The sequence below is a fragment of the Anolis carolinensis genome, chromosome 4 (genome assembly GCF_035594765.1).
Source record: "Anolis carolinensis isolate JA03-04 chromosome 4, rAnoCar3.1.pri, whole genome shotgun sequence".
Classification (NCBI taxonomy): Eukaryota; Metazoa; Chordata; class Lepidosauria; order Squamata; family Dactyloidae; genus Anolis; species Anolis carolinensis.
This window is the reverse complement of record NC_085844.1, coordinates 141,234,081-141,254,440: the sequence shown is the minus strand read 5'-3', so window position 1 is coordinate 141,254,440 and position 20,360 is coordinate 141,234,081. Positions and strand designations below refer to the sequence as shown.

Below are 20,360 nucleotides of genomic sequence, written 5' to 3'. Positions count from 1 at the left end.
CGTGACAGTTTGACTCCGCCACCCTAAGCACCAATTAACCTAGGCCAGGATGTCTACCGGAGCCGGACAGGGTGACCAACCACTCAGCTACACCATCGCCAAGGATGAAGTGGACAGAATCCGTGATATGCTCCATACGCAGGAGGGGGAAATACGGGGCTTGAAGGAACGCGGAACCCGTCTCCCTGCCCTGGCGTTGCCAACCAAGTTTTCTGGAGTAGCTTCCAAGGTTCATGTATTCCGTCGCCAATGCCAGGCATACCTAGAAGCCCGTAATGCCGAGTTTCCCCAAGAAGACATCAAGGTGGTGTGGATTTACAGTCTCCTAGACGGGCCAGCGGCCAACTGGGCGACGGCGCTGTTCGATCAAGTCTCCCCACACCTAAGTTCCGCGCAAAACTTCTTGGATCCCCTTAAGGCGACTTGGGGGATCGAGGACAATTTAGAGGCGGCCGGCCACAAACTCCGGCGCCTTTCCCAAGGGGACAGGCCCTTGTCCCAGTACATAGCCGAGTTCCGAGTGCTGGCTCACAACACCGGTTGGAATGACATAGCCCTCAGAGGACAGTTTCGGGAGGGTCTCAACATCGAGATGTTGGAAGAAATCTCCAAGGTGGACCCTCCAAACTCTCTTGAAGGACTCATTGATCAATGTTTACGAGCTGAAGTCATGCTTGCCAACAGGAAACAGTGGATCCGAGGCCAGAGTGGAAGAGCTGGAGCAAAACCTCCCGCTCCCGCCGGCATCCAGCCGCGTCCAGTGTGGAGACCCCCGCCACCAGCCCCATACCCCAGAGGAAGCGAGGAGGTGCCGATGCAGTTGGGCAATGTGCGTCCCAGACTAGATCTTGCCGAAAAGGCCAGCGTTTAAACCTCTGTTGGTACTGCGGAAACGGGGGCCACTTTGCCAGAGAGTGTCCAGCCAAAGGAAAGCCCGCCGCTCGTCTGGCGGCGGCGTCCTCCGCGGAGACGAAGGCGTCCGAGGCGGCTGGCGCAAAGCCGGCGGGGGAAGCCAGCGACCGGGCGTAGAGAGGCTCGCCAACCCGGTCAAAAACCCCACTCAAGAGCCGCCAACCGGGGTCCTATTTCTCCTAGTGGTCACCTTGTGGTCAGCGAAAAAAGGAGCCGTCATGATCCATGCCATGATAGACTCAGGAGCGACAAACAATTTCATTGATAGAGAGTATGCCGACTCTCTGGGATTACAATATCACGATTTCAAGAACGCCCGGGTGGTGCAAGCCATAGATGGCCGTCCCCTCAAGACAGGTCCAGTAAGCCAATGGTCTGAACCCACCAGAATGTGGATAAGGGAACACATGGAAGAGATTTCCTTCTTTGTTACCGAGGTTCCTCACTTCCCTGTGATTTTGGGAATCCCATGGCTGACACTCCACGACCCTAGCATCTCTTGGACCAACAGAGAACTGCAGTTTGCTTCTAAATATTGCCAAAACCATTGTCTTGTAGCCAAGGTCTGTCACGCCACAGACGCTGAATCCATCATCACCTTGCCCAAGAAATACTCAGACTTTTGGGATGTTTTCAATGAAAAAGAAGCCGAGAGACTACCCCCGCATAGGCCTTATGACTGTGCCATTGACTTGGTGGAGGGGGCCCCGATCCCGCGAGGACACCTCTACTCCTTGACTGAACCAGAGCAAGAAGCTCTCAGGGAGTTCATAGAGTCAAACCTCCGCAAGGGGTTCATCAGACCCTCTCAATCCCCAGCCGCTTCCCCAGTGATGTTTGTGAAAAAGAAGTCAGGGGACCTACGCTTGGTGGTGGACTATAGAGCATTGAACAATATCACTAAGCGGAACCGTTATCCCCTGCCTTTGATCTCGGATCTATTAGATCGGCTACGAGGGGCCAAGGTTTACACCAAGCTGGATCTTCGGGGGGCTTATAATCTAGTTCGCATCAGGGAGGGGGACGAGTGGAAAACCGCCTTCCAGACTAAATTCGGATTATTCGAGTCCCTGGTCATGAATTATGGTTTATGTGGAGCTCCCGCAACGTTCCAGCATTTTGTCAATGATATCTTTCAGGATTATCTAGATCGGTTCTTGATCATCTACCTGGACGATTTTTTGGTGTTTTCTAGATCACAATCAGAACATGAGAACCACGTCAGAATGGTGTTACAACGATTGCGGGATCATGGACTTTATGCCAAGCTGGAAAAATGTGCTTTTGATCTACAAGACGTAGATTTTCTGGGATACCGTGTCTCACCACTAGGGCTCTCCATGGACCCGGCAAAGGTTTCAGCAGTATTGGAATGGCGGGCGCCAACCAACAAGAAAGAGGTGCAACGTTTCTTGGGGTTCGCGAACTATTACCGCAAGTTCATTCCAGACTTTGCCCGCTGGTCTGATCCAATCACCAGCTGCATCCGTGGGAAACAGCCCTTCCGATGGACGGAACAAGCAGAGAAAGGGTTCCAGCAACTAAAGAAATTATTCACGTCCCAGCCAATCCTTCAGCGCCCAGATCCTAAAACCCCTTTTGTTGTGCAGGCTGACGCCTCCGATGTGGCAATTGGGGCTGTACTCTTGCAACCAGTGGGAGATCATCTTCACCCTTGTGCCTTTTACTCCCGTCAACTAACAGCCCCAGAGAGAAATTACACTATTTGGGAAAAAGAACTTTTGGCCATAAAGGCAGCCTTTGAAACTTGGAGACATTGGTTAGAAGGGGCCAAATTTCCCATTGAGGTCCATACTGATCACCGGAATCTAGAACATCTAAGAACTGCCCGCAAGTTAAATCAGAGGCAACAGCGCTGGGCTTTATTCTTTGAGCGTTTTGACTTCCAGATTCATTATGTAACCCCAGCTCAGACCAAGCAAGCAGATGCTCTATCACGGAAACCAGAATATACTGCAGGGCGCAGAGAGACCTTTGAATCCCAATTGCTGCAGCCCGAGAACTTTGCCATGCTCACAGTGGGGAACACCAAATCCACTCCAATTGAATCAACTCCCTCTTCTCCAGGGCCCCTTTGTGCTCAGGAAATCAGGGCCAGTCAACAGGCGGACGCCTGGGCTCAAGATCAACTTCGCCAAGGACTACAATTTCCCTTCTCGCTTAAGGATGGGTTACTTTGCTATAGAAATCACGTCTACATCCCTCCAGGACCGGGCAGGGAAAAGGCACTTCGTCTGTGTCATGACTGCAAGCCAGCAGGGCATTTCGGACTATTTAAAACCATGCATTTGATCCTAAGAGATTTCTGGTGGCCCAAGATCCGCAAGGATGTGGAAAAATATGTCAACACCTGCCCGGTATGCCAGCGTTCCAAGACAAGAAGGGAGAAGCCCTCGGGGCTACTGCATCCCCTTCCTACCGCATCCCGTCCATGGGAAATAATTTCTGCGGATTTTATCACTGACCTACCACCTTCCCTTGGATTCACCACGATCCTAGTGGTGGTGGACCTTTTCACCAAGTTAGCCCATTTCATTCCCTGCGATGGCCTCCCCACGGCCAAAGAGACTGCAGATTTATTCCTTCAGCATGTTTTCAGATTACATGGTTTGCCCAAGAGTTTGGTCACAGACCGTGGGTCTCAATTCACCTCTCGTTTCTGGAAAGCACTACAAAAACTATTGGGCATAGACTCTCGTTTATCTTCGGCTCACCATCCCCAAACGGATGGGCAAACCGAGCGCACCAATGCCACTTTGGAACAATACCTTCGCTGTTATGTAAACTATCAGCAGGACAATTGGGCTTCCCTGTTGCCGCTGTCGGAGTTTGCCTACAACAATGGTGTCCAGGCTTCAACTAAAGAAACCCCGTTCTTTGCAAACTACGGTTTCCATCCACGTTTCTTTCCTTCTGTTATTGAAACATCAGAAGTTCCCGCAGCAGAGGACTGGCTGCAAGAACTCACAGTGGTGCAACAACTTTTGCTCCAGCAACTAGATCAAGCCAAGGAGGACTATAAACGCCACGCTGACAATCATCGCCAGCCGGGCCCCGAAATCAAGGTAGAAGACCGGGTTTTTCTATCCACTCGCTTCTTGCCCTCCCACCGTCCCTGCCGGAAGCTAGATGCCCGTTTCATTGGTCCCTATCCAGTGGTGGCGCAACTTAACCCCGTGACTTTCAAACTCCACCTTCCGCGCTCTATGCGCATTCATCCAGTGTTTCATCGCTCCCTACTCCTTCCGGCGGATGGTGTGCGCCCTGATGCAGACCGGCTGGCCCCCACTCCTGTTTTGGTGGACGGGGAGGAGGAATTCGAGGTTCAGGACATTTTGGATTCTCGCTTTCATCGCCGCCGCCTTCAGTATCTCATTGACTGGGTGGGTTTCGGCCCCGAAGAACGCTCTTGGGAAGACGCTTCCACAGTCCATGCCCCCGATTTAGCCCGCCGCTTCCATCGGACCTACCCCGCCAAGCCGCGGCCCCGCACCTCGGGGAGAGAGCCCATTTTTGAGGAGGGCCTTGAGGAGGGGGATAGTGTGATGACTCATGGGCCATGTAGTCCCGTTCCTAGCGCTGTTGTGACAGATGAAGAGGAAAACTTAGGTTTCCCACCGTTTCAGCCAGAATTAGAGCTTTCTCAGCCAGAAATGGAGCCCTTGCACCTGCAGGAGATTTGCCTTCCAGAAGTTTGTCAAACAAGCCCTGAGCCGAAATCTCCCCCATTTTCTCGCCATGATTATTGTAAACAACAGAGAGGCGCTCAGGAGGCGTCTCGCAGGAGCGCTAGGATCGCTGCCAAGCATTCAGCTGATTAAGCCTGCTTCCCATGGGAAACTTTAGGGAGTCATGCATCTGGACACAGAGAATGGCTTTCGGTTCTGGTTCCCCAGAGAATTGTTCTTTGGCGGGAAAACGAGACCCTACTTAGGTGTTTTGCCCCGTAGGAATCTTGCGGAGTCAATTCGTCAGCTTCGGGAGTAGGTTGTGTGTGGACTACGCTGCTCCCGCATTCAAGTTCTTGTTCCCGTTTCCAGCCTAGCCTTGCTTCCCAGGACCTTGTCTTGCTTCCTGGACCTTGCCACGAATTTACCACGGATCCTGTTTTTGTTCCTCGTTTCTTGTTGCCTTGAATCAAGCCTAGTGTTCCAAGAATCAAGTTTACTTCCTAGCCTTGCTTAAGTTTCATGGACTAAAGGACCTTGTCATCTCCCCTCACTTTGCATGGCAAAGTGAGTGTTTCGGTTACTGGATTACAACTTTGGACCTTAATATTTCATATTGGACATTGTTTTCCTGGACTATAATTGACCTTTCCTGAAAGGTCTTCTTCTGAACTTTATTCTACACTTATTTTTATTAACTTTACATATTTCCTTAATAAAGATATTAGATAGATTCTGGCCTCTGTGTATGGTCATTGGTGCTCTGCTGCCTGGGTCGTGACACAACCAAATGTTGATAATTTATTCACACCATCATTACCTACCTTTCTGCCAATTTACATTGCAACAGCAGCAATAGCTGACATAGTGGAAGCAATCAAGTTGGTCCACCCACAATGGGCAGGCAAACCCTAAGGTGCAGGAGGAATTTGACCTGGATTGCAGGTGGAAACTGATGTGTCTACCACTGGTTCATCTAATCCAGTGGTTTTCAACCTGGGTCCCCAGGTGTTTTTGGCCTACAACTCCCAGAAATCCTAACAGCTGATAAACTGGCTAGGATTTCTGGGAGTTGTAGGCCAAAAACATCTGGGGACCCCAGGTTGAGAACCACTGACCTAATCCAAGCCCTGCTAAAGAAATCATGAAGCAATAGCAAAGACAAGAAGCTTTGGTTTCTAAACCATTTGTGCGATGGAAAGATGCAATACAAGTCTTCAATAAACAGACTACAATCAGAACAACATATGCTTGGCTGAGAACTTGCTAATTCATAGTGGAAAACATCTTGATGTAACCAGTCATCATGATAAAGGAAAGAATAAGAAAACAAAAAGAAACTTCTGTCAGTTGTGGAAACTACAGTATTGTCCTTTATAGCTGACAAAAACTGGCTTTAAGAGGGAACAATGATTTAGAACTTATTACTTGTGAAGAACCTTTGTACATGGTAATAATAATAATACAAATTTTATTTGTATTCCGCCCTATCGCCACAAGGAGACTCAAGGCGGATTCCAACATACAACAAACATTCAATGCCTCCATAAAACAAACAGATTCTGACCTAAAATCCCAGAAAACCCCACATAAGAAAATAACATCATGACCTAACATCAGTAAACTACACGTAGACAAACATAATTATATAATGACATAAAAATCTGAACAAGCATCCATAATTAATTAATTTACAACTGCCAACTAGCATTCACAAATTTCAGGGCCTTGCTGAGATCTCGTGCCTGATCACGAGACACTGACCTGAAAGTCATCTCAAAACTTCAGCTGTGAATGCCCATTATACTAGTCCTCAGATTCAGAATGAATGGACATTTGTGATGACAAGATAGTCCAAAAATTGTTGAAAGATGCAATGCATCACATTGTTTCTGTGTTCTGGCAGATGAAACTTTGGATGTACTTCAGAACAGTAATTGCTCTCTTCCGGTGGTAATGGTGACGGGGATGCCTCGCTGAGAGAGAGCTCTCTCAGGGAGGACCTGTGTTGTAGCGGCGAGGTTGAGCTTTAGCTCCCCACTTCGGCCGGATTGAAGGCGAAGGTGATCGCAAATCCCCTAGGCACTTTGAAGACCCCAAGAGGTTCCCTCCCTTAAGGGAGGAGTCCAAGAGGGTACAAAGCGGCCAAAAGGGGAGCGGGCTGCTCCACAGGATCGAGCTTGGTTGAGCTCGTCCAACCGCCTCCACCCCATTTTTATTAAGAACTGGAAAGAAGAATTCTCCTTTTTTGGGGGGGGGGGGGGGGGGGGAGAAAAGGGGATTGCAATCCCCTAAGGAAGAAATTACATCTTCAAGGTAAAAAGGGGGGAGGGAACCACCCCCGGGACTGTGAAGGAAGGACTTTATTAAACAATCATTTGGAACAGAGAAGAAGATAGTAAAGAAGAGAAATCCAGATTAAGAAATTAGAAGTTCATATATTGGGATTTAGGATTTGATGGACATTAAAGACCAATCTATTGTAAATTATTAAAGTATAAAGAGTGAATATAATTAATTAAACTAGATTGGAGCCCTTGCAATTTGCTAAAAAATAAGAGACCATCCCCCTGCACTACTATTTAAAATCCGAGGTCGCAAAAGAATCTTTAAAATAACTTACTTGATAAGCAAAAGACTACCTTGGCGCCATTGCTGTTTAGTCTATGCTGGGCCTTCTTTATAAACAATTGAAGTAAAAGACAAGAAAGGAACTGACGAAATGGAAGGCAGCAGTAGACAAACATAGGAAGAAGAGAGCAGTGCATGGTGGGAATGATAGTTTAAAGAGTGTTAGAGAACGGAGAAGAAGGCAAGGGCGGAAGTGACGTAAAAAGTGGAAACAATAAGGGCAGAAGGGGGAAACAAGGAAGCAGGAAGAGAATGAATATCAAGAAACCATAGAGAAATAACGACACAGAAGCTACCTACAGGACAAAGATAAGAAATGGACGAAATTGAAGTGTGAAGCTGCTGGATTTTAGGAGGGTTAAGGTCGAGAATGAGAAGCAGACGAGCAACAGACAAGGAAGAGAAGTAGACGATCATCAGACAAGGAGGAGAAGCAGACGGGCAGCGGACAAGGACGAGAAGCAGACGTGCAAAAGGACCAGGACGAGCAGCAGACAAATAAAAAGATAATCAAGATAATCAATTTTTATTAAAATTTATTTGAAGTCTCTTCGGAGACAGAAACAGGAAGGAGTTTGATATACTTAAGGGAACTAGACAAGAATGTCCCTTGTCACCATTGATATTTATAATGTCATTAGAGCCATTAATAAAAGCAATAGGAGAAGACCAAACGATTAAGGGATCTAAAGTTGGTAAATATGAATATAAGATAAGAGCCTTCGCAGATGATGTACTTGGGATAATGGAAGACCCAAGTAAAAATATAATAAGATGGATGAAGAAAATAAAAGAATTTGGAGCAGTTGCAGGATTTAAAGTTAATATGTCAAAAACGAAATTACTAACGAAGAATGTAGAGAAGAAAAAACAGGATATGATTAAAGAACAAACAGGCCTGGAAATAGTTAAGAAATTTAAGTACTTAGGAGTATGAATAATGACTAAAAATGGACAATTGTTAAAGAATAATTATGAAGAAATCTGGAAAAAAATACAGAAGGACTTACAAAAATGGACTTATTTGAAGTTATCACTCTTAGGCCGCATATCATTAGTTAAGATGAACATACTACCGAAACTGATGTTTCTTTTTCAAAACCTCCCGATAATTAGAAGTCAATCACCTTTTATAAAATGGAGAAAAGAGATTCTAAAATTTATATGGGCCGGAGGAAGACCAATAATAAAATATGATAATTTGATTGATAAGAAAAATAGAGGGGGTTTGGGCCTCCCAGACTTTAACACATACCACGATGCATGTGCTATGACATGGATAAAAGACTGGATATTACTGAACAAAGAAGACTTTTTAAATATAGAAGGGAATGATTTAAGAGTAGGATGGCATGCCTGTTTATGGTATAAAAGAGAAAAAAAGGGGGGGGATGGCAATCATTTTGTGAGAGCATCCTTACTAAGAGTATGGCAAAAATACAAAAAGCACCTTTATTCTAAAGCACCTTTATGGATCTCTCCTATGGAAGCTCACCAGAGAAGACTTTTAGGATGGAGAAAATGGCCAACCTATAGAGATTTGTTAAATAAAAGTACAAATAATATTAAAACGTATGAGGAATTAAAACAAAAATTCCCTAATATTACTTGGTTACACTATATGCAAATTAAAGATTATTACAATCAAGATAAAAAATTAGGTTTTAGTTGGGAAGAAGTGATTTGGGATAGGATTTTAAAATTAGAAAAGAAAGTAATATCAAATATTTATAATATATTACTTACCTGGCTGACTGAAAAGGAACAGGTTAAAAATTGCATGATAAAATGGGCCCAAAACTTAAGAAGGCCAGTCCAAATGAAAGAATGGGAACAAATGTGGAACAAAAAATTAAAATATACATATGCAACGGATTTGAAAGAGAACGGGATAAAAATGTTCCACAGATGGTATACTACACCGAAACAATTAGCCAAAATGTACAAAACAGTTTCTGATAAGTGTTGGAAATGTAAAGAACAAGTTGGCTCCTTCTACCATATGTGGTGGACCTGTAAAGAAGCAACAAGGTTTTGGACGAAGATTCATGAAGAATCACAAAAGGTTTTAAAAAGAATCTTTATAAGAAAACCAGAGTATTATCTATTAGGATTTACAGATTTAGACTTACAATTGACTGAACAAGAAGATAAACTTTTCACTTATATTATGACCAACTCTAGAATTGTTTTCGCTAGAGAATGGAAACAGGAATCAGTCCCACCAATTGAGGAGTGGGTGGAGAAGATAAGAGAAATAAAGAATATGGACGAACTGACTTTTTTGTTGAAGAAAAATACAAGCAAGATAATGAAAAGAACGAATTGGGACGACCTTCAGGACTATTTGGATAATTTGAGAAAATGAAGATTACGAGAGACAATTTTACTATTTTTTTTTCTTTTCTTTAGTAAGAAAAAATATTTTTGAATAATAAGAAAATATTATCCAAGAAGATGGAATGGAAGTCACAATTTTTTCTGTTGTTTTGTTTTTTGTGTGTGGGTATATTTTTGTAGATTGTAGACTTTTATCTTTCTCTCTCTTTCCTACTTTTCTATACCTTGGTTGTTCTCACTCTTTCGATGTAGTATAAAAAATTTAATAAAATTCTCTGAAAAAAGAAAAAAAAGAACAGTAATTGCTCTCTTGATGTTGAAGCCGCAGGAATAAAAGAAGACTATAGGCTTTGTGAACATAAATGATATGACAGATGCAGGCATTATTTTGAAAACACTGGAAAAAACTGGGCTGAACTTGCAATCCATATGTGGAACAGGGTTATGATGAAGCTACTAATACGAGTGGTCATATTCGTGGTGCACAAGCAATTATATTGTGGAGGTATCCAGTGGCTGTCTACATCCATTGCAGTGCTCACTCACTAAATCTAACCTTAGCAAAGATTTGCAGCATTCAAGGCGTCAGAAACTGCCAAGGAACAATATCATCTGGTGCAATTTCTTCAGAGCATTATTCATAAGACTGGAGTTGTTCAGGAAAAATATATAAGACTGTTTCCCTGGATTAAGAGCAAACAGCCTGTTGCCGTTTTGTGAAACTTGTTGGGTTGAATGGTACAGTGTGGTGGTGAGAACACTTGAAGAACTAAGAGAGGCCTCTATACAACAGTGAGACTTCTTTCCAAGCTGGACACTTTCTTTTAGCTGTTCTGAATGCTGAATTCATAGTAACCATGCACATCCTGAGAAAGCTTCTGTCACCATCCCTTCAGCTTAGCAAAACATTACAAAGGGTAGATATGGACATTTTCTGTTGTCTGTAACATGTTGACAGTCTCTTTAAAAAGCTGAGATACACATAGAATGTGTGAAAGATTTTCAGGAGATCTTTGTCACAGAAAGATCAGTGATGAATTCTATGGGTGGAGAAGTTAGGATTCCTCACATCTATTCAAGGCAAATTTGTACAAGCAACATCCAGGCAACTTCACCAACACTAATGGAATATTATAGACTAAATGTGTACATCCTGTTTCCTGGACTATTTCTGCAGTCAGCTTCAAGAAACGTTTACAAAGCACAGGAAAGTAGTTCAGGAACTGCAAGTGTTCCTATTAATTGTGGCCATTTTAAATCTAACATGAACAAGTGCACAGAACTTTACAATGAATGCCTTTAAGATACGAACACTCTACAGTGATCAAGCAAAGAGCCCCCGCAGACAAAGAGACTCCTCACAAAAGTGATAATAGTCAAATCACCAGAGACTGTATATGACAAGATGTTGGCAAAAACTGTTTAGCAAACCAGAACAATTCAACCTCTCCCCAGCTAAAGGTGGCAACAACAGATTCAGAGTTACAGATCAGAAGACTCGGTGTCTCCCTTAAGTTGTCCTCCTACAGATATCTGCAGCAAGGTAAAGATTTTTCCCTTCTTTACCGAATGGTTCTATCTCTACCTACAAGAAACGTGGAGGCAAAGAGTTTTTATTCTTTTATATTTTATTCTTTTTCTGGATGTTGTTTTTAATCACTGGCAAGATATATTGACTGTTTCTCTTTTAACTTGCAATGGGAAAAAGGAAGAGAGAACGACCTCCCCCAGGCAAACAGAATGGCAAAGCAAGTAAGCTGCTAAAGAAAGGAGAGGTTTCTCCAAAGGATGATTCTATATCTGACTTTGTTTGCAGCAAGAAATATGAGTTACTTCAAGATAACTCGAATGATAGCTGCTATGAGATGTTAACTAATGACAAGAGGAAAATAGACGCTGAAAGTAGCAGAGTGATTAACTCCACAGAGCATAAGGGTTCTATATCTGATTATGAACTGTTTGTTAAACAAGTATTCTTAACTCTGGATACTTTAAATCTGATATGTTCCAAGTTAGAGTCTATCCAAAAGAAATTAGAATGTATTAATTTTAATTCTGCTGAGTTTCTGAATCCCACAATTGGAATAATGCCAAAAGAGCAGCAAGAAGAAACAGATAAGTCACAGCCTGTAATTAGGCAAGACCAAATATCTGGACAACACTCAATTGCCTTTAAGATACTGATATGCTGATGGAAGCATTTGACCTGTGATGCAGAAAATGGAAAAAGAAAACACCTACAGAAAAACCATCAAATGCACTGGAAACATACCTTGCCTGTGATAAGTAGATTTTTTTTCCAAATGGGAGGAAACCTCTTCATATTTCTGCAACATTGCTACTGTTAACAGCTGCAAATGAAAAGTTGTTTTTAACTCTTGAATGTTTGAAAACATACATAAGACGCACAACGAGGCAAGAAAGACTGACTGGACTTGCTCTCCTGAAAGTCTACCCAAGTTTATCCATGCATCCTGATTTCTGTCAAAATATATTGACACAGTTTTCAAGTGTTTCCAACAGGTGTTGTGGTATTCTTTTGTAACCACTACATTACCAATTAAGAGTCATGTTCAGTTTTTTAGACTTGAAACTTTGTAGCTAAAATAGAAAATTGATTTAATTAAGTCTATATAGAAATATAGAATGAGTCATAGAATTTAAATGATTTTGTGTTATAGACTTACTCATGATTTGCTAGAAAAGGTTTCAACCCCTCCCAATTTTTTTCTGGCTACGGGACTGGATACACTTCTCACCTGTGCCATAGATTTCCAGATCCTCTACTTCTTCTGCAGAAGTTGGCAACTTAAGGGGATTGAGGGAGAATGTTTCACCCAGGATTTCCCCGTGGGCTACATAAATAGGCAAAAATGCCACAGAAAACTGGAATTGGTTAGAAGACTAGAGTGGTTTACTATAGGAAGGTTCCGGAGAAGATAATAGGAAATGTGTTCGCAGGAAACTCCGAGGAAAAACGATCTTTCTCACTTATGTGACCTTTTGGGAAAATCGTTCAGTACAGTTTTGCATCAGTTGGAGATACTGAACAAGAAAATTGACCATCTTTTTAAAGGAATTTCCCTGATTGTGAAAAATCCTTCTCCTATTGACATTATAACAACTGTACCAGCCAGTTTCATTGATATTGATGAGGAATTAAGTGCTCTGAAAGGCCAGGGAAGGAAGAGGCTAGAGGAGCAGAAGGTAGTCAATAGGTCAGATCATGAAGTGGCTAGGGAGGGGGATGGGTTTGTATCGAGGGGAGAGGGACGGGGGAGGGAAGGTTGGAAAGAGAACAATAGAGTCGTACAGAGGACAAATAATACGTCATTCGCTGAACTGTTTGGACAATCTCTGGACACTTCCTGCAATTCCCAACATCTGTTACGAACTAATAGCGTGGCAGTAGAAGTTTCAGACTCATTATTGAACAGAGGCAGATGGACATCTAAGCGAGCGGTCCAGTTATCTCTATCGCAAATTCTGTCTGTAAGCTGGTCGGAAGTGAAGATCAAGACTATTGACTGGCTTCGTAGAGATTACCAATCCTGGAACCGCTCCTTGTGTCTTCTTATTGGACTGGAAGACAGAATGTTAATAGAGGAATTGTTTTTGCGTGGGCCCAAATTACAACAGTGGGGCATCACTCTTAGAAGGGTATTAGTAGACCCATTGATTCGCCCCTTGGTCATCGGGCTGAACTTCGATATACAAGACTCCTCAATGTCAAGTCATGCCGGTCCTACCCCTCAATCCTGCCCTCAGTCCTCTTTTTTATTTAGTCCCATTCCCACGTTAGAAGATGCCAGGTCAGATGACTCCCTTTCTCTCCCACCAGTGGAGATAGGCTCCTTCCTTAAACGAACAAGCCCATTGGGAGGCTTTCCTTCTCAGGACAGCTGACTATCCCCCTTACATGACAACTTCAATCAGCCAACCCACCAGGGGGAAGCGGGTTCTCACGGGTGGAGCTCTATAGAGGTGGTGTGGTGGAGGAGGAAGAACGGTCACCTGCGTCCCAGGGAGAAGCGCAACAGAGTTCTTGCGACCCTGGAGAGGAATAGGTGTGGTAGTCTTCAGTACAGACCCCCCAGCCTTAAGGTCTTGCTTTTGAACGCCAGATCTGTAAACGGTAAAACAGCTGTCATCCAGGATTTGATCCTGGATGAGGGAGCGGATCTGGCTTGCATCACCGAGACGTGGTTGGACGAGCTGGGTGGTGTGAATCTCACCCAGCTATGCCCACCGGGTTTCGGGATGCATCAGCAGGCTAGGGTTGGGGGGCGGGGAGGAGGAGTCGCGGTGATCTCTCAGCAGTCCATCGCCCTGATCAGATGCGCTGTTCCGCAGTCTTCGAGGTTTGAGTGTGTCTTCCTGAAGGTGGGAGCCCGAGACAGCTTGGGGATTCTGCTGGTGTACCGTCCACCCCGCGACCCAGCAGTCTCTCTGTCCGAGCTAGCAGAAGTGGTCTCCAATTCGGCCCTGGTCTCCCAACAACTCATAGTTTTGGGGGACTTTAACATTCATGCCGAGACCACTTTGACAGGTGCAGCTCAGGATTTCATGGTTGCCATGATGACCATTGGGCTGACTCAAGTTATATCTGGGCCCACACATCAGGCGGGACACACGTTGGACCTGGTTTTTATTGTGGACGGTGGGACAGTCAGAGTGGAAGAGCAAAATATTCTTCCATTGTCATGGTCTGACCATCATCTGATCTGTTTAAGTTTCGCCGTGGCTTCTAACCTCCACAGAGGTGGTGGACCCATTAAGATGGTCCACCCCAGGAGGCTGATGGATCCGGATGGACTCCTGAGGTCTCTTGGGGATCTTCCTGTTCTGGAGACTGGCGATCCTGTTGATGTCCTGGCTGATCGTTATAACAGCGAGTTGGCAAGGGCACTTGACACGATCGCTCCCGAACGTCCCCTTTCGCTGCGTAGAGTCATGTCGACTACTTGGTTCACTGAGGAGCTGGCTGTGATGAAGCGTGCGAGGAGGGGACTAGAGTGCATCTGGAGGAAATCTCAGGATGTGTCTGACCAAGCACGGGCTAAAGCCGCTATTAAGGCTTACTCCGTGGCTCTGCAAGCAGCCAGGAAAGCTTTCACGACTGCCCGCATAGCGTCTGCAGCCAACAGGCCATCGGAGTTGTTCCGCGTTGTTGGGGAGCTCCTGCGGCCTCCTGAGACCCAGGGGCTTCCTGATGACTTGGCAACTCGGTGCAGCGATTTCGCGCACCATTTTGCAGGCAAAGTTGCTCAGATACGTCGTGAGTTGGACTCCAGCTTAACTGTAGTTCCAGTGGAGGTAACCGAGGTACCTGTCTGTTCGATCTTATGGGATTCTTTCCGGCTTGTCCTTCCTGATGACGTGGAGGGGATTCTTGGGTCTGCGAGGGCGACCACTTGCGCTCTGGATCCTTGTCCTTCTTGGCTGGTGAAGCTGGCCAAAGATGGGTTGTTGGATTGGTTTGTGGCTATTATAAATGCCTCCCTGGTTCAGGGGTCAGTTCCATCCTGCTTTAAGCAGGCGGTAGTAAAACCGTTATTAAAAAAGACCTCCTTAGACCCATCTGTATGTAACAGCTACAGACCAATTTCCAACCTCCCATTTTTGGGCAAGGTTCTGGAGCGGGTGGTTGCCACGCAGCTCCAGGAGTTCCTCGATGACACTGATTTTCTGGACCGCTCGCAGTCTGGCTTCAGGCCCGGATACAGCACCGAGACGGCTTTGGTCGCCTTGGTGGATGACCTCCGCAGGGAGCTGGACAGGGGGAGTGTGACTCTGCTGGTTCTCTTGGACATCTCAGCGGCTTTCGATACCATCGACCATGGTATCCTTCTGGGGAGGCTCGCCGGGATGGGACTCGGTGGCACGGTTTTGCTGTGGCTTCGGTCCTTCCTGGAGGGCCGTTCCCAGATGGTGAAGCTGGGGGATACCTGCTCGGACCCCTGGCCTTTGACCTGTGGGGTCCCGCAAGGGTCTATCTTATCCCCCATGCTATTTAACATCTACATGAAACCGATGGGAGAGGTCATCCGGAGTTTTGGAGGGCGTTGCCATCTCTACGCGGATGACACGCAAATCCACTACTCGTTTCCATCTGAATCCAAGGAAGCCCCTCGGATGCTGAACCAGTGCCTGGCCGCTGTGGCGGACTGGATGAGGAGGAACAAGCTGAGGATCAATCCTGACAAGACAGAGGCTCTCCTGGTCAGTCGCTCGTCTGATCGGGGTATCGGGTGGCAACCTGTGCTGGACGGGGTTGCACTCCCCCTGAAATCACAGGTCTGCAGTTTGGGGGTCCTCCTGGATTCAGCGTTGACGCTTGAGGCTCAGGTGTCGGTGGTGGCTGGGAGGGCTTTCGCACAACTCAAACTTGTGCGCCAACTGCGACCATACCTCGTGAAGTCTGACTTGACCACGGTGGTCCATGCCCTAGTTACCTCTAGACTGGACTACTGTAATGCGCTCTACGTGGGGCTTCCCTTGAAGACGGCTCGGAAATTACAACTGGTCCGACGCTCGGCTGCCAGATTAATAACGGGGGCGAGTTACAGGGAGAGATCTACTCCCCTGTTTAAGGAGCTCCACTGGCTGCCGTTCACTTTCCGATCCCAATTCAAGGTGCAGACCATCATTTATAAAGCCCTAAACGGTTTGGGACCCACCTACCTTCGTGACCGTATCTCCTACCATAAACCTGCCCGATCTCTTCGATCATCAGGGGAGGCCCTCCTGTCGCCACTGCCTGTATCCCAGACCCGCCTTTTGGGAACAAGGGAGAGGGCCTTTTCTGCTGTGGCCCCCCATTTGTGGAACTCACTGCCCATCGAAATCAGGCAAGCCCCCACTCTTTTAGCCTTCAGGAAAGATTTAAAAACCTGGCTTTTCCGATGTGCTTTCGGAGAGTAACTATTACACACTTCTTTTGTTACTCCTCCCAACATCTATCCTCTAGATTGTTTTTCTATCTTATGTCCCTGTTCCCCGTGGTTGTATTCTTATCCTTTTCTCACCCCAAGTTTTAACTAAGTGTCTCATGCGGCCTGCCCTGTTATATTGTTTGTTTTTCTTTCCTTTTTTTTTTTGATTTTGTGTTGCACTGTACATGATTATTTATTGTATTGTTTAATTGTATTATGATATGTTGTTTTTATATTTTGCTGTATTGTACTGTTCTGGGCATGGCCCCATGTAAGCCGCCCCGAGTCCCCGTTGGGGAGATGGTGGCGGGGTATAAATAAAGTTTTATTATTATTTTTTATTATTAAGTCTGTATCTTCTTTTTAAAATTGTATTTTAAGTGTTTAGCTATACAGGAAACATCTAACTGATTTAGAAGGCAGGTTGTAACTGTAGAAACCTCTACAAGAGTCAATTTATATTTTTGATAGAAAAAGAGTGCTCCATGGAGTTTGGACCACAACCATTATTTGGTAGGGCGAAGCTGGCCCAGGGCTACTCTGTTACATCTTCTCAGCTCCCTGGAATACAAGGGTAATGCTGACCTACTTTACAAGAATATTGTGAAACCTACTAAAACAATGTGCCCGAAGTGCTTTGGACATTTAAAATGTATTGTATAGATACTCTTATCACCATCATAGCAAGTTAGAATTCAGTAGAATACTAGCTTGTTATATGGTCTTCCAGTTCTTCATCATTCCAGCTGATATCTGCAACGCTTGTCAGCAGCAAACCTACAGTTATGTTAAGTCACAACAAGGCAATCTTTACAGATCTTATTGTGAGATCTGAACATACAGTCATTATTACAGTACCAAACAATTTAATCTGAAAATCCCCACATCCTTTCTCAAAGTGTGTTGCTACCAGAACCCGCCTTTGGATCAAATTCTGCTAAGATTTCCTATTTCTTTCAAAATGTCTGTGCTGGTTGTAGCAACTATACAGTAAATAAGATTGTGCTGGATAAATAACCTAATTTTATTAAGTTCATTGCAATATGTAGTTTTTTTTTGAAACTATAAACTGATGTTATTTAACACAGTCCATTATCCGCAATCTTACTTTCCAATACTCCTCCCTTTAATCACACATGCCTTTTATGTCAACCTCTATACTCACTCCAATGTCAGTGGATAGGACATACCCTTAGTTTGTCTATCATATCCATGGATTCTACATCCATAGATGTAACCATCCATGGTTTGAAAATACCACCACTGCCCCCCCCCCACAAATCTAAAAGTCAAAGCTTGATTTTGAAATTTTATATAAGGGACAGCAATTTATATGCCATTTTATATAATGGGACTTGAACATCAACAGATTTTGGTATCCACAGGAGACCCTGGAACCACAGCCCGGTCTATAAACTTAGAGAATTTTTTAAAAAATCATGAAAATTTATGGTTTAAACATGCCTTAGAATTGTGTGTTACAACTTATTACATTTTTATCATTTAAAGTATTACTAATTTAAACTATAACCAAATGAAATCCTTACATTTCATATTTATTCTAGGTCATTCATCTTCCCTTTCTTAATTCGTGGAGGAAAACCAACACCTTTCGTTACTTGTTTTTTAGCTTTTATATTCTGTTCGTATAATGGGTATTTGCAAGGACGGAGTTTGAGTAACTATGCAGATTACCCTTCAAACTGGCTGACTGATCCACGTTTCATATTAGGTGAGTTATTTTAGCACCAAATATGTAGCAGGTATATGGATAACTCTAATATTTGACTATTGTTTCTGGGCAACATTTGTTACACCGAATAACAGTTTCATTGAGCCACAACAAAAGTTGACAGACTTCATTTTCTCTTCTGTTCAGGTTAAAATGCCCCTTTCTGCACTCCTACAGCTGAGTGCATCATATTTTCAAATCAAAATGTATTCCTATATAAAGAGAAATATTCCTATTTTCAGAACATTTATTGATATAAGTTTTTTCAGAGCCATTCTATTTTTGAATTAGTGCCTAAAATGTATTTTGCTATTTGAATCCGTCACCTTTGTGTCAAGCTCCATAATGAAAATGGGTGCCATCTGGCGCTTAGGATTTTCTGTTTATTTAACACAGTCATTCCTTAACACATAATAGTAGCTACAGCAGGGGTCCCCAAACTAAGGCCCGGGGGCCACACGTGGCCCATCGAAGCCATTTATCCGGCCCCTGCAGCGGCAGCTCCCTCCTCCTCGACCGAGGAAGGCGCTTGCAGCACGAGGGAGGAGGGAAAGGAGTGTGCCTTTCCTACCTCCTCCCTCGCCTGGTGCGCGCCTTCCAAAGCTATGCTTGTTTATAATGGTATTTTAATTATTACTATTTAAATAATAATTAATTATTCAGGGGTGCTTTGCTAGTGCTTTTGGTGCACAAAGTCAGAAGGGGGTTGGACTAAATGGCCAAAGGGGTCTCTTCCAACCCTCTTTATTATTATTATTATTATTATTATTATTATTATTGACACAAAGACGAACCCTGGTGGCACATTGTGTTAAAGCGCTGAGCTGCTGAACTTGCAGACCGAAAGGTTGCAGGTTCGAATCAAGGGAGTGGAGTGAGCGCCCGCTGTTAGCTCCAGCTTCTGCCAGCCTAGCAGTTCGAAAACATGCAAATGTGAGTAGATCAATCGGTACTGCTGCGGTGGGATGGTAACGGCACTTCATGCAGTCATGCTGGCCACATGACCTGGAGGTGTCTACGGACAACGCCGGCTCTTCGGCCTAGAAATGGAGATGAACACCAACCCCCAGAGTCGGACACGACTAGACTTAACGTCAGGGGAAACCTTTACCTTTTACCTGACACAAACACACAGTATAACACATCAAATGAGATATATATGCTGGATTTCATATCACAAAATCACAAATTAAACACTTCCCAAGTGTTTAGGACTGTATGATTTATTATTATTATTATTATCATTATTATTATTATTATTATTATTATTATTATTAACATTGAGGCTGGGTGGCCATCTGTCAGGGGTGCTTTGCTTGTGCTTTTGGTGCACAAAGGTAGAAGGGGGTTGGACTAAGTGGCCCAAAGGGTCTCTTCCAACCCTCTTTATTATTTTGATTATGATTATGATTATTATTACGATTGAGGCTCTTATGTGTTCCCGTTTTGTTTTTTTAATTCAAAATGATTACTATATTACATTGCATAATAGTCATCCTTTTTTCCCATTTTAAAAAAAGGGGTGCTATTATTATGCGAAGGAAAGAGACACTTTTCCCCTTCAGAACCAGTAATATTTTAATAAAACAATGTTGAAAACACATTGAGAACATATCCAAGTGTGGCCAGGAAACAAGTTTACAGATTTCTTGAAAGGGGATTATCAGCGGATGGATGAGAGACCAAGTGAGAAAGTGCATGGGTGACTGAGTGAGTGACCAACTCCCACCCACTCACTTGCTCATGCACTCACTCAGACGTCCATCCATCTACTGATCACCCCCTTCAAGAAACAGTGCTTCAGGTGGCGTTTCTGGAAGGAGTTGGTCAACAGATGAATGGGCGAATGAGTGAGTGCATGCGTGAGCAAGTGTGTGGGTGGGTGAGTGAATGGGCAAGTGATTGGAGGTTTATGTTAGTACATCAAGGGTGCAACTATTACGTGAAGAAAACATAAATATTGAAACCGGGATTCCAAAAAAGGGAGCGTAACTATTATGCAATGGTGACTGTTATGCAATGTAACATGGTTTTTTTGTAGGAGATTGTGAGTGCAGCCCTCCAAAATCTCTCAGAAGGCTTTTGTGAGAACAATAAACCTGTGTTGTTTGCTCCTGTCTA

General features: G+C 44.2%; 1 protein-coding gene across 1 annotated transcript in view; it reads left to right on the top strand.

Moving 5' to 3' along the window:
• Positions 1–20,360, top strand: part of srd5a1 (steroid 5 alpha-reductase 1) — a 43,156-nt gene that overhangs the window by 10,737 nt on the left and 12,059 nt on the right. Inside the window, exon 2 of the mRNA XM_003220033.4 lies at positions 18,073–18,239. Within this exon, the coding sequence (XP_003220081.2) occupies positions 18,073–18,239 (167 nt within the window). The remainder of the gene's footprint in view (positions 1–18,072; positions 18,240–20,360) is intronic.